The following is a 26,520-nucleotide window of genomic DNA, read 5'->3' as shown; positions in this document are numbered from 1 at the left end:
TAGCCGAAGCCACCGCGAAGCGTGGGGGAATGAGGCGAAGAGAGTTTGTGATGGTGGTGGGGATCCGGGCTAAGGTAGGGCTAAGGAGAGGGGGTGCCTGCGGCGGAGCTGTGGTTGGGGGATGTGGGTTTTGTGGCTGAACTCAATGGTGGGGTAGGAAACCAGGATCGGGGCTGGGTAGGGTGGCGTTTACACGTCCAGGAAGGTCTGGGGGAACTGAGCGGCTGAGACAGCCAGAGAAAGACCTGGGAGTGGGCGAGGCGGGGGATCCCGGAGCCCTGGAATGTGGGCAAGCCCCTCTCGGGCGCCCGGGATTGGGCGCTCCCCGGAGCCCCTCCTCTCCGGAGCCCCTCTCCTCAGGCCCCGCCCACAGCGCCGGGCGCGCGCCGGGCCGCGGGGAGGGGGACCTGGCGGGCGCGGGGGAGGGGGAGAGGGAGGCTCGTGCACGCGCCTCACTAGCTGCGGGTGCGCGAGCCGCGCGCTCCCGCCGCCCGCGTCGCCATCTTTTTCCCCCTCTGTCTGTCTGTCTGCTGTTGGCTTTGTCCGTCTGCAGCGCCGCCCCTCGGCTCCCCGCCACCGGTTCGGCCCGGAGCCCCTTCCGCTCGCCGGGGCCCAGTCCCGGAGCGCCCCGGCCCGGCTGGCTTGGGCTGCGGTCCGGCGTCCATTGTCCGGCGGTCCGTCTGTCCGGAGGCGGGGCCCAGGGACCCAGAGCGCAGCGCAGCGCCGAGGCGCCGGGTAAAAAGACCCCCGAGCCCTCCCTCCAGGTCCGGGCTGGGGATGCGGGCTCCTCGCCCCCTCGCGGCCGCCGGCTGTCGGTCCTTTTGTCTCCGCTGGGGAGAGGGCCGGGGGCCATCTCTGGCCTGGGGGGGCAGCCCGGGCTCACCCTCCCCGCTTCCAACCCCGATTCCTCCCCGGCCGCTCCTCCTGCTGCCTCTCGGGCGCAAGGCGCGGGGTGCGGGGCCCGGGGGCTTTTGCGCGGGCCGCGGGCACCCCGCCTCCTGGGGCCCCGGCGGGGACGGCCCCGGCGTCTGACAGCCTGGGGTGGAGCTGGGGGAGGGGAGGATGGGCGTGGGCGTGCAGACCGGGGGGTATCAGTCCCCGCGTCTGGGTCTCGCAGAAAAGCTTCTAAATTTAGATTTCGGAGATTGTGTTGTCTAAGGGTTTGTCTGAGCCGCCTCGGAAGACCTCCGGCTCTTGTCAGGCTCTCGTCTGGTAATTGCTGGGAATTTACCTGGGCTCGTGCTTGAAGAAGCAGAGGGACCATCTCGGCTGATTAGACACACGCCCCAGACCCAACCCCACGGGTCAGGTGAACAGCCAGGCGGCTAAGTGACCAGCTTTCTTGTCCTCTCTTTTTTGGCAGATACAGATCACTTGGATTCAGTCGAGTTTGCTTTGCTCCGTGGGAACTGCACCAGAGCTGGAGGTGGGAACGCACTCTCTTTTCATCAAGCTGAGATTTCACCCGTTTTTTTTCTTGCTAAAGTCTGTGGTGTGCCCTAGACGCTGCAACCTAATACCTGTGGGAGAGCAGAGACAGTGTTCAGGGGAGACGTTGCACCTTCCCAAGGACTCTTAACCTTGCTCTGAAGACGGACAGAACTGCTTTCCTTTTAAAATGGAATCCCTTTAGACCTGAATCTCACCGTTTACCTATCTTCCCAGCCCATGTTCAGGCAGCTATCTATTTACATTTTTGGTTTGGTTTCAGATTTTGGTTTGGAAATTGAGGCAGTGTTAAAAGTAAAACAAAATGAGTGACCTTTAGGGCTGTATGTCTCTGGGTTTTATTAGCTTTAACTGCCTGTAAAACAGTCATCTGGCCTCTGAGATCTTGCTTTGTGGTCAAGAGTGTCCTTTCAGCGCCATTTATTTATTTACTTATTGATTTTCAACAGCCCATGACCCCACAGGCCTGTTTTTGTGGGTGTTTTTGTTATTATTTTCGTTTCGTTGTGTGGGAGGGGACTGTAATTGCTTATTTTTCTCTTGATCACTCAGGTGTGAAGTCCCATTGGGTACCATCTGGTCAGTTCCCCATTTGGCCACTAGGAGGATTATAAGATGCAGCGGGCACTGCTGATTTAAATACGCAGATACTCATCTCTGTCTTTTGACTTGGAGCTTTAATATTGAAATGTTGCCTGGTTCAAATTTTGGCCTTCCTTCAGAAGGGACTTTATTACCTTTATCTTACAGTTTCAATTTCTGATCTTGAAGGGAGAAAATATAAAAATTAGTCATATTCTGTTTTTTCTTCTATAATAAAGTATATATATATTTAGCCAAAATAGATTATCACATTAGAGGAGTATATTTTATTTTTTAAAATTTCTATTTATCTTTTTTTTTTTTTTGAGACGGAGTCTAGTTCTGTCGCCCAGGCTGGAGTGCAGTGGCTCGTTCTTGGCTCACTACAACCTCCGCCTCCCGGGTTCAAGCAATTCTCCTGCCTCAACTTCCTGAATAGCTGAGATTACAGACATGCGTCACCACACCCAGCTAGTTTTTGTATTTTTAGTAGAGACGGGGTTTCACCATGTTGGCCAGGCTGTTCTCAAACTCCCGACCTCAGGTGATCCACCCGCCTCCGCCTCCCAAAGTGCTGGGATTACAGGCGAGAGCCACCGCCCCTGGCGGTTATTTATCTTTTTTTGAGATGGAGTCTCACTCTGTCGCCCAAGCTGGAGTGTAGTGCCTCCATCCCAGCTCACTGCAACCTCCCCTCCCCAGGTTCAAGCGATTCTCATGCCTCAGCTTCCGGAGTAGCTGGGACTTACAGGTGTGCACCACCATGCCCAGCTAATTTTTGTATTTTTAGTAGAGGTTTCACCAAATTGGCCAGGCTGGTCTCAAACTCCTGGCCTCAAGTGATCTGCCTGCCTTGGCCTCCCAAAGTGTTGGGATTACAGGCATGAGCCACGATGCCTGGCCATATTTTTAAAAATATTAATAGAGCCTTCATTTCATTACCTTTCCACTTGGTGATTCCACACACATATAGGAAATCCAAAGTGTAATATTCATTCACTGCTTCCGTGAATAAAACAACTACTTGATTAGAAAAAAATGACATACACAAACAAAACTTAGAGAACATACACTATCAGCACTCAGTATATTGCCATCTAAATAGTTAAAATTGATTTTTATTGTATACATTTAGAGTTTTCTTTTGTTTTGTTTTTAATTAAAGGTCTGAAAAAGAACTGTGTTTGATATGCAGATATGCTAGAAGACTGCCTGAAAGCTGCTTCCTTTGCCACTTCCTGTGGAGGCCTGTCTTTGCCATTTGCGGTTTCTTTCTTCTTTTGGTAAGGGGAGGCAGGATCTGATTATAGGTTTGAGGTCCTTCTAGCTACATAGAGGAGTTAGTTGGCATAACAGGAGGTGAGTCTTCATTAACTGGAGTACAAAGTATAGCTAGCAGTAGTCTCCCATAACTCCTCTTAAGGCAATAAACTATGATTTTATATTTGCTTATTCAATGTGAGTATAATTCAAGAAGGCAGGAACTGAAAGAAAACTTAGAGTGTGATCAGAGCCATATTCCTGTCTTTGGTAGGAAAGACAATCCCTTTTTATTCTCTGTCTTTATTCACTCTATCTTTCTTTTTTTTTTTTTTTTTTTGAGACGAGTCTTGCTCTGTCACCCAGCTGATGCAGTGGCGATCTCGCTCACTCAAGCTCCCCTCCCGTCACGCCATTCTCTCTCACTCCAGTACTACAGGCGCCAACACCGGCTAATTTTTTTTTTTTATAGAGGGGTTCACTGTGTTAGCAGGATGGTCTGATCTCCTCTGATCCCCCCTCGGCTCCAATGCTGGATTAAGGCTGAGCACCGGCTATTCACTCTATTTTCTAAGAAAATGACAAGCTATATAAATCTCAGATTCTAACAATGCTAACTCTTTCTGTGGTTAATCAGGAACCTTCAGGCTTACGTATATATCCCCTCCTATATGGGGTGGGGAGCAGATGCATGTCTTGGTAGCATTTTTCATTTGGGGAACTTTTCTCTTTGTTCCTCCCACTGGTCTCTTTGCTACCCAGAGGCTAGATTGAGAAGAGCCTCTAAAGTTACTAACTTTGACCACCTCTCTGGAATGTGTGAGGAGGGCCAGGTGGTATTCCACACTGGGGTGTTGAATTAGTACTCATCAATGTGGATGGCATATGTCTCTTCTGGTGACAGCCCATCTTCAACATAAGAAGTTTGATTTGCTTAGTGCCATGTCATTCACAGTGCAGCAAAGCATTGCACCTGTATCACCAGATAAAGGCTTTATTTCCCATGCTGTTCTTATTTACAGATGCCTGTTGAGACATTTTCTGTCTCGCAGGGATGTGATGCCTTTGCTACCTCTAGGCAAGATAACATCATGAAAAATCCGCTGGTGTAGACTGCAGGGCTTGACTTCCAGTGGGCATGTGACGTGTGAGCTGCCTCCCTCTTTGGCTTCCTTTTGCTTCCTTTTGCAATTCATGGGGGTTATCCCCTTGAGCCCACAGTACTTCTAACCCTGGTTGCCTGAGTTTTACTTCCTCTTTTATCCTGTGACCTTGATTGTGATCACTTAACAGTATTCTGGATTTCAAAGATGGATTTAGAGTATAATTCTCTAAATCCTCTGAGGGAGTCCCCTCTTAAACTTTCTGGACCTTGATGTTAGGCTAGAGATTTATTCATTTCTTTCTTTCTTTCTTTCATTAGTTCAACTATTTATAACTGGTGAGTTTTATATGCTCAGGAGCTGTTTTTTAAAGACATCTTTAAATTTTGTATAACTGCTGGGGAAAATGGCATGTGCTAACAATAACCTTTTTTATTGCAGGTTAGCATCTTGCAAGGAGGTAGTAACATATCCAGTCGTGAAACTGGGAAAGACCAGAGCTCTTGCATCAGGGAAACATGTCCCGTCGGAAACAGACAAATCCAAATAAAGTTCACTGTGAGTATCGGGCTTTGTCTTCTGGAACCTGGGAATGGTGAGGGGTGGAATGGAAGAGTAACCTGAATTTAGGGGAGAGGCTCACACTAATTTGTGAAGAAGAAAAGTTTAAATGTAAAACACAGTTTGTTGAGCAGAAGAGAAAAAAAGAAAAGGGAGTAAATATTTTGGAAATGATGGATTTAAAGTGTGTTTGGTTGCTGGGGGAGGTGTTGGAAACGTATCTTAGGGGTATGTACACTTGATATATATTTAATATAACCTTAACAAACAGTTATAGAATACCTACTCTGTGCAGATCCTTGTGCTAGACGTCAGGGCTGTAAAACAATATAAGATCTATAAGACCGTATTGTAACCTCAGATATATAAGTATGAATGATAGTATATGCTAAGTGCCAAACAGATGCTGCAGATTGTATGTACTAGAGAAGTTCGGAGGAAGGAAGTTAAGAGAGCTCAGTGGACTGAAGTAGCAAGGGGAATGCTTAATGGAAAAGCCTCTAGACCATGCGCCTGAGCTGGGCCTTAGAGGGTAGAAAATGGATTTGAAAAAAAAAGAGGCAGGGAGAGGGAACATCAGGTAGGGAAAGTGAAGTGAGCAAAGACAGAAGTGGGAATCCACGTGTTCAGAGGACAAGGAGACTTTATATGAAGCAGAGGTTTCATTTGTTCAAAAGTTAGAAGATGTGAGGTTAGAGATGCTTAACTCTACACTGTGGAAGGCTGAATGCCAGGCCAAGTTCAAAGTTCATTCTATAGTCCGTAGGGAACTACTGAAGGTTTTTAAGCAGGGAGAGGGGAGTGACATTTAGAATACAGCGTTTTGGTACTATGAAGCAATTTGTGGGATGGATCACAAGAGGGAGAGGCTAGAAACCAGAAGGCCAGGTATACACTATTACCTTGTGTTGTTTTCAGCAGTGTCACATGCATGTTTTTCTTTGCTTTTTTTTTTTTTTTTTTTGTGACAGTCTCGCCCTGTCACCCAGGCTGGAGTGTAGCAGTGTGATCTCTGCAACATCCTCCTCCCGGGTTCAAGTGATTCTCCTGCCGCAGCCTGCCGAGTGGCTGGGATTAAGGTGCTCGCCACCATGCCCAGCTAATTTTTTTGTATTTTTAGTGGAGACAGGGTTTCACCATGTTGGCCAGGCTGGCCTTGAACTCCTGACCTCAGGTGATCTGGCCACCTCGGGCTCCCAAAGTGCTGGGATTACAGGCATGAGCCACCGCACCTGTTGCATATTTTATTTCAGTAATTGCATAGTAAACTTCTAGAAGGCAGAGACTATGTGCCATATGTATTTCCTTATATATTCTCTCTACTTCTAGCACTGCTCATAGAAGGTGTTCAAAAAGTGCCTTCTTAAATTGACATTAATATCTACTCAGATTTGAGATAATTAGCCATTTTCCTATTATCTGGGAAGATAATCATTCCCACCCAAATGATTGTTAAAAAGAGAAATAGTGGCTGGGCACAGTGGCTCGCGCCTGTAATCCCAGCACTTTGGGAGGCCGAGGTGGGCCATATCACCTGGGGTAAGGAGTTCGAGACCAGTCTGGCCAACATGGCAAAAAACCCATCTCCACTAAAAATACAAAAAAAATTAACCAGGTGTGGTGGCAAGCGCCTATAATCCCAGCTACTCTACTCGGGAGGCTGAGGCAGGAGAATCACTTGAACCTGGGAGGTGGAGGTTGCAGTGAGCTGAGATCGTGTCACTGACTCCAGCCTGGGCAAACATAGTGAGACTCCATCAAAAAAAAAAAAAAAGACAAATAGTTCCCTATTATTATGGACTGATTGAGTAAAGTGCAGCAACATTTGAAGAGAATTGAGAGGTATAACATGAAAAGTTTGTAAAAAACAAAAAACCTATATATATGTGTATGTGTATATATATAAAATATATATACATAATATATATACTATACTACATATAATATAGCACATATGTAATATAGTATATACATAATATATTTTTATTATTTATTTATTTATTTTATTTTATTTATTTTTTTGAGACGGGGTCTCGCTCTGTCGCCCAGGCTGGAGTGCAGTGGCGCAATCTCGGCTCACTGCAAGCTCCACCTCCCGAGTTCACGCCATTCTCCTGCCTCAGCCTCTCCGAGTAGCTGGGACTACAGGCGCCCGCCACCACGCCCGGCTAATTTTTTTTTGTATTTTTAGTAGAGACGGGGTTTCATCGTGGTCTCGATCTCCTGACCTCGTGATCCGCCCGCCTCAGCCTCCCAAAGTGCTGGGATTACAAGTGTGAGCCACCGTGCCTGGCTATTTTTTATATGATATATATAATTTTTTTTTTTGAGATGGGGTGTTGCTCTGTTGCCCAGGCTGGAGTGCAGTGGCATGATCTCAGCTCACTGCAACCTCGACCTCCTGGGCTCAAGCAATCCTCCCACCTCAGCCTCCCGAGTAGCTGGGACTACAGGAGCATGCCACCACGCCCGGCTAAATATTTGTATGTTTTGTAGAGACGGGGTTTCACCATGTTGCCCAGGCTGGTCTTGAACTCCTGAGCTCAAGTGACCTACCCACCTCAGCCTCCCAAAGTGCTGGGATTATAGGCATGAGCCACTGCAGCTGGCTAAAACCCTACATTGGAGAGGACAGATTAGTCAAGTAGTTGACAAGATAACTAAAATTTCTTAAAAACATACTATATAGGCTGGGCGTGGTGGCTCACCACTGTAATCCCAACACTTTGGGAGGCCAAGGCAGGAGGATTGCATGAGCCCAAGAGTTTGAGACCAGCCTGAGCAACATGGCAAAACCCTGTTTTTACAAAAAAATACAAAAAAACTAGGGCTGGGGGCATACATCTATAGTCCCAGCTACTCAAGAGGCTGAGGTGGGAGGATGGCTGGATCCTGGGAGGTTGAGGCTGCAGTGAGCCAAGATTATGCCACTGCACTCCAGTCTGGGTGACAGAGTGAGACCCCATCTCAAACAAACAGACAAAAACCAAAAAACTATATCCCAGGCACTATGCACTTTATCTGAATCTTACTGGGTTACTTCAAGGTAGAAGACAAAATAGTATAAACAGGAATTAAGAGGGTTTTGACATTTTATACATTAATGAGATTACAATAGCAAACCTCCATATACAATTCTTTCTTCTATTTAAGTCCTGGAAAAGTGTAAAATGGAACCAGTTGGATGCTTCTAGGAGTATATTCTGGAATGGGGATGTGCAAAGGCTACTTAATACACAGATGAGTGGTTTAGGGAAGATTTAGAAATTGCTGCTAAAACAGCAAAATGCAGTGGGCTTGCATGTGAGGATTGTCAAGGAAGATAAAATGAAGTATCTTTAGCCGAGCTCGGTGGCTCATGCCTGTAATCCCAACACTTTGGGAGGCCAGTGCAGGATAACTTGAGGCCAGGAGTTCGAGTGCAGCCTGGGCAGCAAGGCAAAACTCTATCTGTACCAAAAATACAAAAATTAGCTGGGCAAGGTGGCACACACCTGTAGTGCCAGCTACTTGGGAGACAGAGGTGGGAGGATTGCTTGAACCCAAAAGGTCGAGGCTGCAGTGAGCTGAGAGAGCTGAGATCATGCCACTGCACTCCAGCCTGGGTGTCGGAGTGAGATCCTGTCTCCAAAAACAAAAAGAGAAAGAAAAAAATGAAGTATTTTAGCATAGGCCATCCATCACAGGGGTTTAGGATTGTTTCTCCTCTCTGGTTGATAAAAGACACAAGTGGCCGGGCACAGGTGGTGCACGCCTGTAATCTCAGCACTTTGGGAGGCCGAGGCAGGTGGATCATGAGGTCAGGAGTTTGAGACCAGCCTGGCCAAGATATTGAAACCCCATCTCTACTAAAAATACAAAAATTAGCTGAGTGCAGTGGCGGGCGCCTGTAATCCCAGCTACTCAGGAGGCTGAGGCAGGAGAACCACTTGAACTTGGGAGGCATAGGTTGCAGTGAGCCAAGATAGTGCCACTGCACTCTAGCCTGGGCAACAGAGCAAGACCCCGTCTCAAAAAAATAAATAAATAAATAAAAAGACACAAGTGTGACCCCAAGAAGGCATCTGGAAAGGTACTCTTAGTAGAATTGATAGGTTCACAAACAAGGCAAGTATAGAAGTTGGATGTTCATCTACAAAAGCCATCTGCCCAAGAGCCTGGTTAGATTTGAGGAAAGTAGCTGGTGGGGTGATGGTGTGATTGTAGTAAGGCCAGGGGAGCCACTTCAGGCTTGTGTGGCCAATGTCTATGCCCACGTAGCATATATCCATAAGCTCCATCTCCCTGCACCATAGTCAAAGCCAAGATGAGCTAGTAACGGAGTTGAAAAATAGATGGAGGCCAGGCGTGATAGCTCACGCTTGTAATCCCAGCACTTTGGGAGGCCAAGGTGGGTGGATCACCTGAGGTCAGGAGTTTGAGACCACCCTGGACAACATGGTGAAACCCTGTCTCTACTAAAAATATAAAAATTGGCGCCGGGCGCGGTGGCTCACACCCGTAATCCCAGCACTTCAGGAGGCCGAGGCCAGCGGATCAGGAGGTCAGGGGATCGAGACCATCCTGGCTAACACGGTGTAACCCCGTCTTTACTAAAAATACAAAACAAACAAACAAAAAAATTAGCCGGGCATGGTGGCAGGTGCCTGTAGTCCTAGCTACTCGGGAGGCTGAGGCAGGAGAATGGTGTGAACCTGGGAGGCGGAGCTTGCAGTGAGCCGAGATCGCACCACTGCGCTCCAGCCTGGGTGACAGAGCAAGACTCCGTCTCAAAAAAAAAAAAAAAAGAAAAAAATTAGCTGGGCATGGTGGCGCATGCCTATAATCCCAGCTACTCAGGAGACTGACGCAGGAGAATCACTTGAGCCTGGGAAGCGGAAGTTGCAGTGAGCCAAGATCACACCACTGTACTCCAGCCTGGGCGACGGAGTGAGACTCCACCTCAAAAAAAAGGAAAAAAAGAAAAACAGATGGAAAAACAGGCCATGGAGGTGGGGAGAATATCACATATCCACAGTTGCAGAAATGAAGTTAGAGTCAAGCGAAAGAACACTGTTTTGAGGTGGAGTAGGTGGGAGTTTGCAGGCTCTTCGGAGGTGGCCATTACAAGGGCCTTTACTGCGGGGCTGTGAGCACAGATGTTTAGCTACAACTAAAGAGCAGACCCCCAGGGAGGGGCTGTTTTCAGTGATGCATTTGGTCAGGGAGCCATGAAGGCTTCTCAGGTGATACACTAAGCTTGACTAAAGAAGAAAAGACCCTGAGATTTGCTAGTTTCAGAGGACCTTCTATTTATTTGTTATTTGGGAACTGAAGCTGACCCTACCCTTTTCAAAAGATCATCTTTTCATTGCGCATGACAATAGTGGCAAGTAGAAATAGGTAATTTCATTTTCTGACCATGTGAGTCTCCTATCACCTTGCAGTGAAATAGAACCAAGTAAATATATTTAATTTAATGCTGCTTGTCTATTAAAAGTAAATGAAATGGGGCCTAGCGTGGTGGCTCATACCTGTCATCTCAGCACTTTTGGAGGCCAAGGCAGGCAGATCACTTGAGGTCAGGAATTCAAGACCAGCCTGGCCAACAAGGCAAAACCCTGTCTCCACTAAAATCCAAAAAAATAGCTGGGCATGGTGACACACGCCTGTAATCCTAGCTACTTGGGGGGCTGAGGCAGGAGGATTGCTTGAACCCAGAAGGCAAAGATTGCAGTGAGCCGAGATCACGCCACTGGACTCCAGCCTGGACGACAGGGCGAGACTTGGTCTCAAAAAAATAAATACACAAAATAAAGTAAATGAAATGGACTCAAGGTCTGGGGGGCAGGAAAGTCTGCATTAAGCTTTGCTTAAATATAAAAGTTAATTGACACTTGAGCAGAGTAATGACTGAGCTTCATTAGATCTGCCTTCTGGGAAGACGAAGATTGTGTGGCATGAAACTAATAGGCCACCTAAAGGGATGTATTAAGAATTCCCAGGTTGGGCTTAGTGGCTCATGCCTGTAATCCCAGCACTTTGGGAGGTGGAGGCGGGTGGATCACCTGAGGTCAGGAGTTCAAGACCAGCCTGGCCAACATGGTGAAACCCTGTCTCTACTAAAAAAATACAAAAATTGGCTGGGCATGGTGGTGGGTGCCTGTAATCCCAGCTACTCGGGGGGCTGAGGCAGGAGAATCGCTCTGACCTGGGAGGTGGAGGTTGCAGTGAGCCCAGGTCGCGCCATTGCACTCCAGCCTGGGCAACAAGAGCAAAACTCCATCTCAAAAAAAAAAAAAAAAGAAGAATTCCAGCCGGGCATGGTTGCTCACACCTGTAATCTCAGCACTTTGGGAGTCTGAGACAGGAGAAGTGCTTGAGGCCAGGAGTTCGAGACCAGCCTGGGCAACATAGTGGGACCTGATTTCTACAAAAAATTTAAAAAGTAGCCAGGCACAGAGCTCATGCCTGTAATCCCAATACTTTAGGAGGCTGAGGTGGGAGGATTGTTTGAGCCTGGGAGTCCAAGGCTGCAACGAGCTATGATTGCACCACTGCACTCCAGCCTGGGTGACAGAGCAAAACCCTATCTCAAAAAATATATATATATTTAAAAAAAAGAATCTCACTGCTGTAACCCAGCAACATTTGATGGATCCACATTAGAAGCCAGTGGGCAGCTGCTTTGGCACTCGCTGGGTTTTTATCAGGACTGTTTTTATGTCTAAATCACTGGCATGATCCTTTCCTCAGAAATATCTGGATAGACTTGTATTTTGCCCACTTCACTTCATTAATAGACTCGTTACAGAGCTTTTGGAATAAAAGCCCAAAATTGTTATTAGTTATGGAAAAACTGCTGATGGGCTGAAATCTGTGTTAGACCTTCTCCCTACCTCCTTCCCCATTTTACCCCTTCTGAGTACAGTTTTTTTTTTTTGAGACGGCATCCTGCTCAGTCGCCCAGGCAAGTGCAGTGGCGTGATCTCAGCTCACTGCAACCTCTGCCTCCCAGGTTCAAGCAATTCTCCTGCCTCAGCCTCCCAAGTAGCAGGGATTACTTGTGTTCGTCACCATGCCCGGCTAATTTTTGTATTTTTAGTAGAGACAGGGTTATGCCATGTTGGCGAGGGTGGTCTCAAACTCCTGATCTCAAGTGATCTGCCCGCCTCAGCCTCCCAAAGTGCTGGAATTGCAGGCATGAGCCACTTCACCCGACCCTGAGTACACATTTCTGTCAACTACTTGTAGAAAGGTTGAAAATACAGTCTGTTGTACACTTTCATTTAGTGTGTTTGAACTAACCAAACCGCTAAGCAAATGAAAACCTCTTTTACTTGAGAGACTTTTGCTTTCAGATTGTAAAACACATGAGTGACTTAAAACTTTCAACTTCAACTAAAAGCTTTACAAAGAGAAGGAGGAATAAAAGCCTTTGAAGTCCTTTCTCTTATAAAAAGCACAACTTGCTTTGTTTTTATTCATTCTGTTAGCGTCCTCGTGAAGTAAATGGCTATGTTCCCTACCTGCGATAGGACCATGGATTACAAAGACTGTCAGCTAGAAATGGAATCCTAAGCTCCTCACTCCAAATACTAGCTCATTTTTCCTGAATTGGATAGCTGCTCTCTTTTTTTTTTTTGAGACAGAGTCTCGCTCTGTCGCCCAGGCTGGAGTGCAGTGGCGCAATCTCAGCTCACTGCAAGCTCCGCCTCCCGAGCTCACTCCATTCTCCTATCTCAGCCTCCCGAGTAGCTGGGACTACAGGCGCCCAACACCACGCCAGCTAATTTTTTTGTATTTTTAGTGGAGACGGGGTTTCACCGTGTTAGCCGGGATGGTCTGGATCTCCTGACCTCGTGATCTACCCACCTTGGCCTCCCAAAGTACTGGGATTACAGGCGTGAGCCACCGCGCCCGGCCTATCTGCTCTCTTAAAGAATGTTCCAACTGCTTTACTTAATTGTAGTCAGCTTGAAATTACATTTTTTAACTGCACCAAGGACCCAAGAGAGAACTGTAAAATCTTTACCTTTCTAATAACTTTCATCTCATTCCTCTCATCTGTTCTCCAAACTTGCTTACATGGCCTTGTTCTTATCTGGTCTGAAAAACCTTAACCAGGCCGGGCGCAGTGGCTCACTTCTGTAATCCCACCACTTTGGGAGGCCAAGGTGGGTGGATCACCTGAGGTTGGGAGTTCGAGACCAGCCTGACCAACATGGAGAAACCCCGTCTCTACTAAAAATACAAAATTAGCCGGGCATGTTGGTGCTTGCCTGTAATCCCAACTACTTGGGAAGCTGAGGCAGGAGAATCGCTTGAACTCAGGAGGCAGAGGTTGCAGTGAGCCGAGATTGCGCCATTGCACTCCAGCCTGGGTGACAGAGCGAAAAACTCTGTTTCAAAAAAAAATAAAAAAAAAACCTTAACCAAATTGCAGACAAACAGTATTTTCTTGATTTTGTATCAAAAAAAAAAAAAAAAGGGAGAGAGAACACCTTGGTTTTTATTGTGAGAGTGTAGTTGACTCTTAGCTATTAATAGACAAATAAATACACATATTAAATAAGATGGCTGCCCTACATTAATATCTAGGGACCAGAGGATTTTTTTAAACCTACTCCGAAGGTCTCAAGACAGAAGGGAATAATAGTTCTAACATTATAAAAATAGGCAGTTCTGTAACACTTCTTAATCACTAGTATCTCCATAGATCACATTAGACATTATACGGCAGTTAACATGACATGCTTTTAGCAAGTCTCACTGCCTTCTTATGAAGGGATAATTCTGGACAATTTTATTTGGAGATTAGGTAAATAGTAACTACTGGAAGATAATTCACATGTCTTTTCTTATGAGGTCTGCTAAAATTGCTTCTTTTTTGTGGTTTTTACGTATTTTGCTTTATGGTGATGTTTAAAATAGGAATAGTCCTGAGGAATAAAGTTCACCTTTATTCTTTTTCCCAAGTCAGGAATAGACTAAAATATAAGAACACAAGCTTTTCTTTCCAAATTGCCAAAAAGGAATGACAGAATTAACTTCTCTCGGTTACACCAGGAGAGATTGCCTAAGAGTCCTAGATAGGCAAGTTGTATTGAACAGACTCCTCTCTGTTCCATGAAAGCCCCAATATTTAGACAACATCAATAGAAAAAAATAACTTTTGAGCTCAAGTTGGAGACGAAACTGAATTACTGACTCATCTTGAAAGGTACATATCCTTTTAGACGTCTTTTTACTAATCCAGTGGTGAATCCAAGAAAGAGGATAGAATGTTTATTCTTAGTATGTTCTAAATCTAGCTGGTTTCTGTCTAAGTTTCTTTGGAGACCAGAAGTGTCACTGATGAGAAAGGTCTTCCCCTTGATAATTATGTGCTAGTACATAACTTGTTCCTTAGTGCTATGTCTGCCCATAGCTCCTAGGTCTGAAAACATGCACCTACCCCAAAGAATTCAGTAACTATTCCAGTTGGCCCTTGGCCAGGCACAGTGGCTCATGCTTGTAATCCCAGCACTTTGGGAGGCCGAGGCGGGAGGATCACTTGAGGTCAGGAGTTCAAGACCAGCCTGGCCAACATGGTGAAACCCCATCTCTACTAAAAATACAAAAATTAGCCAGGCACTTGTGGTGGGCACTTGTAATCCCTGCTACTCAGGAGGCTAAGGCAGGAGAATCTCTTGAACACAGGAGGCAGAGGCTGCAGTGAGCCAAGATCACGCCACTGCACTCCAGCCTGAGACTCTATCTCATATTTAAAAAAAAAAAAAGTACCAATTGGCCCTGGTCTTGTTGCAGTGTAACCAACACGGAGAAATTAAGTATTTCACTTCTGCAAAGGACAAGGAAGTATTCCCCCATCGAATTCATTTTTTTTTTTTGCTTTCTCTACCCAGTAATTTATATCCAATGTGTCATCTTGGATATTGTAAAGACGGGCTTAAAACAGCTTATTTTTCCTTTCCTTGAGGGATATGTAGCTAAGAGTACACTTTAACATGAACCACCTCCATTCCCAATGACAGTATGAGTCATAATAGCCATAATGTTAGTTACTGTAATCCAAGCATGATAACTCATGATGTGGTATCAGAACCATCATTTTTCCTTTGATCATATACTGGCCCTGATAACATAATTTTGCTATTTGAGTTGTATGTATCCGTTTCTCATGGTGTGAAGGAAACACTAACACTAGGATCAGAGCCATTCTCACACAGAGATAACAGTTTGTTTTCAGCAAAACCATCTGAGGAAGCTTCTAACCTTCTAATTACATCTCTATTAGAAGGCGGTTAAGGAATATAGACATAAGGCTGGTCGCAGTGACTCACACCTGTAATTCCAACACTTTAGGAGGTCGAGGTAGGGGGATCCCTTGAGAGCAGGAGTTGCAGATCAGCCTGGACAACAAAGTGAGACCCTGTCTGTACAAAAAATAAAAATATTGCCAGGCATGATGGTGCACACCTGTAGTCCCAGCTAATCTGGAAGCTGAGGAGGGAGGATTGCTTGGGACTGCGAGGTTGAGACTGGAGTAAGCCATGATCACACCACTGCACTCTAGCCTGGGGGAGAGAATGAGACCCTGTCTCAAAAAGAAAAAAAAGAAAAAGGACATTAGAGTTACATCTGAGTTTGAATACTTGGTTCCACCGTTAACCTTAGTTTTCTCCTAAGTAAATATAGATAGTAATACCTACCACACAGAGTTTTGCAGAGAATTAAGGTAAGGTGATAACTACAAAACACTTACCATAGAGCCTGGAGCTTGCAAGTGTCAAACTATTATTAGTGTTTGGTAGCTGGCATATAATAGATGCCCAATGAATGTTTGCTGAACGAATGACTAAGGGGAATCACATGAAGCCTATTCCACATCAAGTCTTTCACTGCCCAAGGTCTAGGAGTACAGGTCAGCTCACCATTTAGTTCCTCCCACGTCATTGTATCCTATCTCAGAACCTGAGCCTGTGTACTTTCCTTTCTGTCTTCAGCAAGAAAGGGCCTGGCTATTGTCAGACATTTCACTAGGGCTTTTTATTATTCCCTCTTGCTGGCTGGTGAATGGGGACTGTAGTTTCTACTCTGACTGAGATAATAGAAACCTCAAGAAACCCAACTCTCTTTTCTCCTTATGCCTGGTCTCCTGGAAATAAAAGGGCACTTATACTAACTCTTCAGTAGCCTCATGGATCCCAAGCAGAGTTCACGAGAAGTAAATGCAAAATCAAGGATAGGTCCGGGGCTTCGGGATACTACATTTTAAAAAAAACTGGACCGGCTGGGCACGGTGGCTCACACCTGTAATCCCAGCACTTTGGGAGGCCGAGGCAGGCGGATCATGAGGTCAGGAGATTGAGACCATCCTGGCTAACACGGTGAAACCCTGTCTCTACTAAAAAATACAAAAAAATTAGCTGGGCATGGAGGCGGGTGCCGGCACTGTACTCCAGCCTGGGTGACAGAGTGAGACTCTGTTTCAAAAAAAAAACTGGACCAAGAAGACTACATGAATATTATTTGTTGTAAATTAGCAGTGTGTTTCAGGAAGTTTGTTCTTCTGCAGAAGTGAGTTCATATCCTTCTTCTAGTCCACGATTCAACCAGTTGTTAATTTTCTCATGGCTAATTATGATAAACGTTAGAAAGAATGTCAAGGAAGAACTTCCAGAGTACGTTTTGGAAGAAGAGTGGATGAAAGATGGGGTTAGAGACATTGTTATTTAGAAGGATGATTTGAAGCACTTGTTTATAGTCAGAGATAAGACACTGAGTCAAGACCATAATGCTAGTACATTAAAGTACAGAGACTTGGCCCAGATTTGTTGCCCTGTCTTCATCCCATCACTTTGCCCCTTCTTGCCTCTATCTTCCCAATCCTAATGGAAGGTTGTAAATGGATTTGAGAGTCTGCAGTTACATTTGTGAAGTAGCAGTTGATCACCTTTTGAAAGGAGTCAAGACTAGGAGGATTTAAGAGGAGCAAGTGATGCTTTCTAGAGCATCTGGCTTACTGCCCAGGAAGAGCAGCTGCACCCAGAAGCTGTTGGAGGCAGCAAGCTGACTTGGAGATGAATGACTCCACCACAGGGTACCTGCCTGTCTCCTGCCTTTGAATGGTCTGACCTTCCAACCAGCTTGCCTGGGGATATGCTGCCCAGCTGGTGGCCTGACTATTTTTCCTTGTGACCACCAGGGGATCAAGTATTTGCTGGGCTAGAAGAGCAAGCCCGCCAGGCGATGATGAAAACTGATTTTCCTGGAGACCTTGGCAGTCAGCGACAAGCTATCCAACAACTAAGAGATCAGGACTCCAGTAGCAGTGAGTTCTGCACCTTCTGGTAATGACTCAGGGCAATGGGAGAAGAATTATCAGAGTGTGTGTGCTCTGGGGATTGTGCATGGGGGTTGGGAGAAAGACATGAAAAAGGAGATATGTGGATCCTCAGTGTCCCCAAAGGTGGTCTAAGGTGTGTGGGCATATGTTTATCCAGAAAAAGAGGACAGGTTTGGCATTTTATTTATATATATATATATATATATATATATATTTTTTTTTTTTTTTTTTTTTTTTTTTTTGAGGCAGAGTTTCGCTCTTGTTGCCAAGGCTGGAGTGCAATGGCGTGATCTCAGCTCACTGCAACCTCCACCTCCCAGGTTCAGGCAATTCTCATGCCTCAGCCTCCTGAGTAGCTGGGATTACAGGCATGCACCCCCACGCCCAGCTAATTTTGTATTTTTAGTAAGAGACGGGGTTTCTCCATGTTGGTCAGGCTGGTCTCGAACTCCCGACCTCAGGCGATCCACTCGCCTCGGCCTCCCAAAGTGCTGGGATTAGAGGCGTGAGCCACTGCGCCTGGCCGATATATATATTTTTAACTTATGGACTACAGTACTTGGCACAGTGCCACATACAGATAGGTGTGTTGGTTGTGATAGGCAAGGATATAGGAATAAATAGTGCTCAAGCAGTCCCTGGGTTAGGTCAAATGAAAAGAAAAAAAATCCCTGTCTCCTAGGATCTGTGTATTTGTAATCAATAAAACATAAGGGTGGCATTAATGAAACCTTGCTTGAAGGCCCAGTGTTAATGTTAAACAAGAAGATTTGCTTAGTAATGAGGTTATGCAGTGTATAAAATGCTAACGTCAAGGTCTTCCCATACCAATTCCCTAAGAAGATCCCTGTGGTTAAGACAGTAGCTGTTACCAGTTGAGCCTCATGGATTGTCTGTCTGTCCTGTGACCTGTCTGAACAAACACGTCTTGAGATGTGTTTTCCTAGGAAGATTTCAGCACTTTCCCCACCTCATCCATTTGATATTGGTTATTATTAGTACGAATTCAGAATGACTTTTCCAATTTTTCACCACATTTGAGGCTGGGCTGGGTGAAAACGGAGAGAGGACTCTGCAACCTTCTAGGAACTTGTTTCCACCCAAGCTAATAATTAAGCAACATCAACAACATAAAATAATTTAGAAATTAATTGCTCAGGCACAGAAAAATGAACCCAAACATGTCTGGAAAACCTATGGAAGCCACCACTTTCTTGAGTAGCAGGTGGGAATTACAATATCTGCAAAAGTCTAATAGGTTTCCATTCTGAAGGATGTACTATCCCCGTAACAGTACACATTTTAAAAAAATTTTTCTAGTAGCGAGATATATTTGGATTATTGCAAAATTACAAACATATATTTGATATATCACTTTATATTAAGTTTACAAGTATTTCAAATAAGCTGGTGAGAAAACATGGTGTGATGTAATCTGTGCCAATCCTTCATTATTGAGTTGGATTCAAATGAAAGGAGCTTTGGGCTAGGGAATAAGACACACAAACCATAGCTCTTTCCAGGCCCCAAATCCAGTCCACCAATTGCCTGGAGTATCTAATAAGGACACATGTAAGTACTAGCAGATGATTTGGTTAGACCTTCTCATGAAGAAAGGGAATGTAACTAGTTTTGCCCAGGAAGAAGGGAAATATGTTGCTCACATACTGGTAGATTTAGATATTATGCAAGGGGTAGTAGAGAAGACAGGCACACTGTTAGCTAGGAAATCTGAGTCTCTTGCGGACAGCCTGGTGAGACTCTGCCCTGTATTTCTCTCTTGCTCACATCAGGCCCAGAAGTCCAGGATCCAGGTGGGGTTAAGATAGGGCCCGAGTGTGACAGCTTCCCTAGGCTTGGCTACCTCTTGTGATCTTCAAGGTACTAGCACTTTATTTTTCCCTTTCAGAAAGAACTACATTTGTTATTTGTTTTTCTGATCCATTTTCATTTTCTATTTTATAAGTAATAGAGAAGAAAAATCAGCTCACATAAACCTTGCAGTTTCCCCAGCCACAGGCAGACTTCCCCATAGCCGCATCCTACCCCTAAAACTAAAACAAACTCAATTCCTTTGTTAGTCACAAGAAATTACATTTCATCCTAAAGAATGGCCCGTTCCTTCCACTTAATGCATTCAGTTACCCATCAGATAATCCAGATAATCAACAGAAACAATGGACTTACTTAGTTTAGAATGCCGTGTTACAATAGTAGAGTAAGAACCGAGTGCGTCGGATACCACTGCAAAGTGCCTGAGGTTGGTTGCTGTGCTAATTTTTCCACTGTAATGAGCAGCCCTTTCCCCATAAAGTGACATCATTTCAAACTAATTTACTACTGCTTCCTCTGCTGGTAAGAGGGAAGAAAAACTTGATGTTTCTGTAAGTGTGCCTTGGGGTTTGCTGGGAAAGAAGAGATTAGTGGGGTTCAGAGTAGAATAGTATAGTGACACCGTGGAGAAGTTGTGCAGGGGACTCGTGGCGAAATCAGTGGAAAGTGTTGGTGAGTCAGAGGTGGTGTACAGTGGGAATGAGCTCAGTGTAAGGTGCTTGGGGAGGTGTGATTTGAAGTGTGAGATATTTGAAAACCATGAGTCAGAAAGATTATTTTTATAATCATGTAGAGGGCACGATAACCATTTCCAATGCAGTTTTGCCTCACATCTTCCCTTTACGTGTGTATGGCATAACAAATGACAGCTATAGCTGGTTTCCACTTGACATAATATGTACCCAACAAAACTATATAAACTATATTATGGAAGATCTGAACATGTTTTCTATTATAACTGCCAACTCTAGGGTGGAGAGAAGCTCAGGATGTATTCATGCAAAAATCAGAACAAGTGACCAGTTTGTGTGTTCCAGGTGACAGTGAGGGTGATGAAGAGGAGACCACACAAGATGAAGTCTCTTCCCACACATCAGAGGAAGATGGAGGGGTGGTCAAAGTGGAGAAAGAGTTAGAAAATACAGAACAGCCTGTTGGTGGGAACGAAGTGGTAGAGCACGAGGCAAGTGACAATGGCCCCTGGGTCCAGGTCCAGCAATGCCCTATCCTTCTGCCTGCCCTGATGCTGCTCACCCCGGTGGCACAGTCTTGCCTCTGATGGTCTCCTGGGCCTGCACAGGAGGCCTCTTCCTTCATGGCACCAGAACCCATACCTCAGACTCTCAATTCTTGCCACACTCAAAATTCCTTTTCCATCCATGAATCACTGTGCCCATGCACAGCTCTCTTTCCTACAGCTCCTCACGTCTTTCCAGACAGGAGAGCCACTTTGGTGAAGTAGAAAGCTGATTTCCCAAGGTGGACTCTTGAATGTGCTTGCAAATCTAAGTCAAGGTGTCACCTGGAGTGCCACCTTCTCACTAACTTGTTTCCTGAGGATTCCTGAAAGGAACATGACAGGAAAAACGCTACCCCTGTCTGCGGAGTTTATCTTCAGGGAAAAAAATCGATTGGCTCTCTCTGAGGCAATCCTGTATCCTCATGGCTGCAAGCCATAATTCCCTTTCAACTATTACTTTTTCCTTCAGCCCACAAAGGGAAGCTAAGAATAACATGTGCCATCAGTCTGCATTCCTTTTAACAGGATACCATGTTTAAAAAGCTGGGGCAGGGAAGAGATGAGTAAAGAGTCCTAATGAGTTGCCTGTTTGTTGAATCACAGGTCACAGGGAATTTGAATTCTGACCCCTTGCTTGAACTCTGCCAGTGTCCCCTCTGCCAGCTAGACTGCGGGAGCCGGGAGCAGTTGATCGCTCACGTGTACCAGGTATGGATCGGGGAGCTGTGTGCTCTGGAACACAAGTGTGGGCAGCTTGTCTGTAGCCCAGATCTTGGTTTGGCCTTTGTCTCTCTCTGGCTCCTGAAGGAGACTTGGGTTGTCGCTTCTGTTAAGATTCGTCTTAGGGAGGCTGGTCGCAGTGGCTCACGCCTGTAATCCCAGCACTTTGGGAAGCCGAGGCGGGTGGATCACTTGAAGTCAGGAGTTCGAGACCATCCTGGCCAACATGGCGAAACCCTGTCTCTACCAAAACTACAAAAATTAGCCAGGTCTGGTGGCACGCGCCTGTAGTCCCAGCTACTCGGGATGCTGTGGCAGGAGAATCGCTTGAACCCAGTAGGTGGAGGTCACAGTGAGCCAAGATCACGCAATTACACTCCAGCCTGGGTGACAGAGTTAGACTCTGTCTCAAAAAAAAAAAAAAAAAAAGAAAAAAAAATTCAGCCCAAAGCCAGGCGTGGTGGCTCACACCCAGAATTCCAGCACTTTGAGAGGCTGAAGTGGGGAGGATTGCTTAATCTCAGGAGTTCAAGACCAGCCTAGGCAACATAGCAAGACCCCAGCTCTACAAAAATTTTTTTAAAAATTAGTTGGGCGTGGTGGCATGCACCTGTAGTACCAGTTACTTGGAAGACTGAGGTGGGAGGATAGCTTGAGCCTAGGAGCTTGAGGCTGCAGTGATCATGCTTCAGCTAGGGTGACAGAGTGAGACTGTATTAAAAAAAAAAAAAAAAAGATTCTGCTCCAAGCTTCCAACATTTTAGAAAATAAATGAGATATATTAGATAAACGTGTTCTGGGTTTCTGGGCAGACACACTGTGAAAATTAAGTGATTTTTTTTCTAAATTATTTAATGCATATTTTAAATAGTGAAATAGAAACTAATGTATACTAATAATGAGGGCTTTGTGTTAAAGAAAAGAAAATTAGTTAACATGGGCCAGGCGCTGTGGCTCATGCCTGTAATCCCAGCACTCTGGGAGGCCAAGGTGGGCGGATCACTTGAGGTCAGGAGTTCGAGACCAGCCTGGCCAACATGGTGAAACCCTGTCTCTCATAAAATACAAAAAAATTAGCCAGGTGTGGTGACGTGCGCCTATAATCCCAGCTACTCGGGAAGCTGAGGCAGGAGAATGGCTTGAACCTGGGAGGCGGAGGCTGCAGTGAGCTGAGATTATGCCACTGCACTCCAGCCTGGGTGACAAAACGAGACGTGTCTTAAAAAAAAAAAAAATTAGTTAACACAAATGGTGTGTTAAAAATTAGTGTGAACCGAATACCAGACTTTTGTGTGTGTGAACCGAATACCAGACTTTTGTGTTCTTTTTACCATGATCCAATCACAGGGCACCTGTACCTCCTGGTCGGTGTTGACAAGGCATCAGCACACATGGCAGCCTGGGCTGGACCATAAATATAGTTGGTTCATGAGGACATGTATTTCTTCAGAAGACTATCTTGAAAAGATTGAGAAAGCAAGATATAAATACCTGTTGCATACCAGTATTCCAGGCCAGCTTCTAGATTTGGCCTTTATTGTTCCCTTAACACGTATTTGTACCTGCATAGTGTGAGCCAGGGAAACAGAGAGAAATTAACCGAGACATGAATTCCTCTTAGGCTCTGAAGAGGCCTCTGGCGCCCCACTGTTGCTGTTTTTTTTTGAGACAGAATTTCGCTCTGTCACCCAGGCTGGAGTGCAGTGGTGTAATCTTGGCTCACTGTGAACTCCACCTCTCAGGTTCAAGCGATTCTTTTGCCTCAGCCTCCCGAGTAGCTGGGACTACAGGCGCCTGCCCTCACACCGGGCTAATTTTTGTATTTTTAGTAGAGATGGGGTTTCACCATATTGGCCAGGCTGGTCTTGAACTCCTGACCTCATGATCCACCTGCCTCGGCCTCCCAAAGTATTGGGATTACAGGCATGAGCCACTGTGCCTGGCCCCCACTGTTCCTTAAGTCAACCACATGTCCCAGAATGTAGGCAGAGCTCAAGCTAATGAAATCTAAGCAGTGGTCTAAATGGCCAGGGCCTCTAATGTAAGAGACTGACTTTTCTAGGGGCTAAACAGAATACTTGCAAGTTCCTTATTCTGAGACTAAAGAAAGGGGACATTTCCCAAAAGTCATTTCTAAGTGGGTGCAGATTGTCCTGGAGGTAGCGCAAGACTGACAGATCAAGGCTCTGTTTTACAGCACACTGCAGCAGTGGTGAGCGCCAAGAGCTACATGTGTCCTGTCTGTGGCCGGGCCCTTAGCTCCCCAGGGTCATTGGGTCGCCACCTCTTAATCCACTCGGAGGACCAGCGATCTAACTGTGCTGTGTGTGGAGCCCGGTTCACCAGCCATGCCACTTTTAACAGGTCAGCTGGGCACTTATCCCTGTTGTGCTGGGAGCAAATTACTGGGTGTGAGTTCTGCTTTCTGAAGTCAAAGCGAAGGCTAGAGATACGTAATGCAAAGGCAGCTGATGCATGCTCCTTGGAAGTACAAGTAAGAAGGCTAGGAAATATGGCTATTCATTCACATAGCCCCAAAGGAAAATGAATTCCCATTTATTTTCCCATCAGAATATGTTCAACTAGAAAGAGATGTAGGCAATTCCAAGAACACTCATGATAAAGCATGGAGAAAGAAGTTATAGGGTAGAGAGGACCCTGGCATGAGGATGCAGTCTCCACCGTATTCTAGGAAGACTGGAACGTTGTGTCCTTGTCCCGTTTGCCTAGTGTACAGTGCAGAGTCTGCCTTTGCATGCAGGCAGTGCGAGGGAAGGAGGTGAGTTGGTGGCCCTCACCTTGCCTGAAGGAGGTCTCCACCTCCAGGAGCCTCCATTCCCGCAGCAGGACTGCCCCTGCAAAGCTCTTATCAAAACCATTATTCTGGCTTGAGTGAAAACGCCAAGGGTTTGTCTGATTTCTGGTGCATTGCTGTGGCAGGTGGCTCAGTCATTAACTCCAGATGGGCTTTTAGAGTTGGTAGACACCCAGCCGGGCGCAGTGGCTCACGCCTGTAATCCCAGCACTTTGGGAGGCCGAGGCGGGTGGATCACAAGGTCAGGAGTTTGAGACCAGCCTGACCAATGTGGTGAAACCCCATCTCTACTAAAAATACAAAAATTAGCTGGGCATGGTGGCGTGCGCCTGTAATCCCAGCTACTTAGGAGGCTGAGGCAGGAGAATGGCTTGAACCTAGGAGGCGGAGGTTGCAATGAGCCGAGATTGCGCCATTGCACTCCAGCCTGGGCGACAGAGCGAGACTCTGTCTCAAAAAAAAAAAAAAAAAAAAAAAACAGAGTTTGTAGACAACTCCCGCACGAAGAGAAGGGATGGAGCAGTAGAAGAGGTCCACCAAGCATTCAGACTGACCCCTTGTGCTGAGAGTGGAGCTACTGGCCTCACAGGAAAAGAACAAGGCAGGGCTGGAGTCCCGACTCTTGCTAGAAGGAAACACTAACCATCCAAAATGTTTGTTTTCCAGTGAGAAACTTCCTGAAGTACTCAATATGGAATCCCTACCCACAGTCCACAATGAGGGCCCCTCCAGTGCTGAGGGGAAGGACATTGCCTTTAGTCCTCCAGTGTACCCTGCTGGAATTCTGCTTGTGTGCAACAACTGTGCTGCCTACCGTAAACTGCTGGAAGCCCAGACTCCCAGTGTACGCAAGTGGGCCCTACGTCGACAGAATGAGCCTTTGGAAGTACGGCTGCAGCGGCTGGAACGAGAGCGCACGGCCAAGAAGAGCCGGCGGGACAATGAGACCCCCGAGGAGCGGGAGGTGAGGCGCATGAGGGACCGTGAAGCCAAGCGCTTGCAGCGCATGCAGGAGACAGACGAGCAGCGGGCACGCCGGCTACAGCGGGATCGGGAGGCCATGAGGCTGAAGCGGGCCAACGAAACCCCGGAAAAGCGGCAGGCCCGGCTCATCCGAGAGCGAGAGGCCAAGCGGCTCAAGAGGAGGCTGGAGAAAATGGACATGATGTTGCGAGCTCAGTTTGGCCAGGACCCTTCTGCCATGGCAGCCTTAGCAGCTGAAATGAACTTCTTCCAGCTGCCTGTAAGTGGGGTGGAGTTGGACAGTCAGCTTCTGGGCAAGATGGCCTTTGAAGAGCAGAACAGCGGCTCTCTGCACTGAACCACACCATCCTGCCTGCCCTCCTCCCCACCTACCCACCCACCTACCCACACCCACAGCCACGAGGACCAGTGCTGCTGCCACCCACGAGGCCGTCCTTGCTGCCAGAGGCAGGCCTGGGTTTGTTGCAGGTGGACCTGAGCAGCCCTTGCATATGGGAGCAGGATGATGGGGTCAGGAGGGACCTGGCTCAAGGCAGCTCTGGACAAGGGAGCAGGCAGTCCAGAGAACTGGCCTCCCCAGCCCACTGCCACAGGCCGTGCTTCTAGGACTGTGGGGCCCCTGTGTGGCCCATGAAGTTGTGAGGTCAAATAAATTAATTTTATCTTTACTGCCCCTTTCTTGCTTTTCTTTCAATGTCATTCTAGCAAATGAAGTGATCTAGGAGAAACCTGGGTGGAAATTTTCAGACAGTGGCTTCTGGTGGCTTGCCCTTTTCTTAGGGAGGGTGCTCCTCAGCTTAGGCTGTCCAAGCAGAGGTCCTTATTTGGGCCTTTACAAGTTGCCGAGGAATTAGCATGACACCAAAGAAAGAACCGATGTTGACTGTGATGATTATTCCCACAACCGTAATGAAGATACCTGTGGTCCCAAGGGCTATTTAAACCTAGCTTTCCTTTTCCAAACTCAGAAGAAGAAGTCTTTCCTCATAACTGGTGTTTTCTAAAGACTATGCAATACCTTCAACTAGGTGTGCAACTTTTCCCAGCAATATTGTTGAACATTTACAATTCTAGACAGTAGTCTGCTGCATCTAGCAATAGGCTCATAGAAATAGCTCCAATATTAAGGTCCACAGCACCAAGAAACTCATGTTTGCATTTTATTTGTTCACCAGAGGCAAGGTAGGAAAATAAGCTCACTGAAGAAAATCCAGAATTAAGGTGGTAAGAGAGCTCAGGTCAATAGTGGTTAAGGCTAGGGCAAAATGATTACTCTGGCAGGTTGTATGACTGCCAAACCATGGAGGAGACAAGAGCTGAGGTCATTTCTAAAAAGTTTCTGTGATGGTACAGAACAGGCACAGAACTTTCCTAGCCTGCACCAAAGGTTGTGTTCAGTTTAGATAATTATAGATCTTGAGGTCCAGAAGGAAGTGCCCTAGTTAAATTGTAGCCAGAAAAATAACTATGCCAGGAATGTGGACTTCTTCCAATATCTTAACAGGGAAACTTGGATTCCTCTCTGACCTCCATAGGTCTAAGGCTGTTTAACAGTGTCAACTGACCCCCACCAAACTAGGTTTTTTTTTGGGTTTTTTTTTGAGACGGAGTCTTGCTCTGTTGCCCAGGCTGGAGTGTAATG

At 46.2% G+C, this 26,520-nt stretch overlaps 1 protein-coding gene across 7 annotated transcripts; it reads left to right on the top strand.

Moving 5' to 3' along the window:
- On the top strand, window positions 1-25,551 carry ZNF821 (zinc finger protein 821). Of its 7 annotated transcripts, none has more exons than XM_030829705.1 (8): window positions 1-74; window positions 1,364-1,426; window positions 4,836-4,952; window positions 17,146-17,271; window positions 20,157-20,302; window positions 20,963-21,067; window positions 23,277-23,443; window positions 24,561-25,551. In XM_030829705.1, exons 3-8 carry the CDS (start codon window positions 4,913-4,915, stop codon window positions 25,213-25,215), a joined length of 1,239 nt encoding a protein of 412 aa, XP_030685565.1. In that variant the 5' UTR covers window positions 1-74; window positions 1,364-1,426; window positions 4,836-4,912; the 3' UTR covers window positions 25,216-25,551. The 7 variants fall into 7 exon arrangements, with proteins under 7 accessions (XP_030685565.1, XP_003263013.1, XP_003263011.1 ...); XM_003262963.2 differs by lacking the exon at window positions 1-74 and adding an exon at window positions 435-735; XM_030829707.1 differs by lacking the exon at window positions 1-74 and adding an exon at window positions 440-735 and having other exon boundaries at window positions 17,146-17,290; window positions 24,561-25,547.
- Window positions 25,552-26,520: the final 969 nt, after the last annotated feature.

This window comes from Nomascus leucogenys, chromosome 2 (genome assembly GCF_006542625.1).
Source record: "Nomascus leucogenys isolate Asia chromosome 2, Asia_NLE_v1, whole genome shotgun sequence".
Classification (NCBI taxonomy): domain Eukaryota; kingdom Metazoa; phylum Chordata; class Mammalia; order Primates; family Hylobatidae; genus Nomascus; species Nomascus leucogenys.
This window is presented reverse-complemented; position numbering and strand designations above follow the sequence as displayed.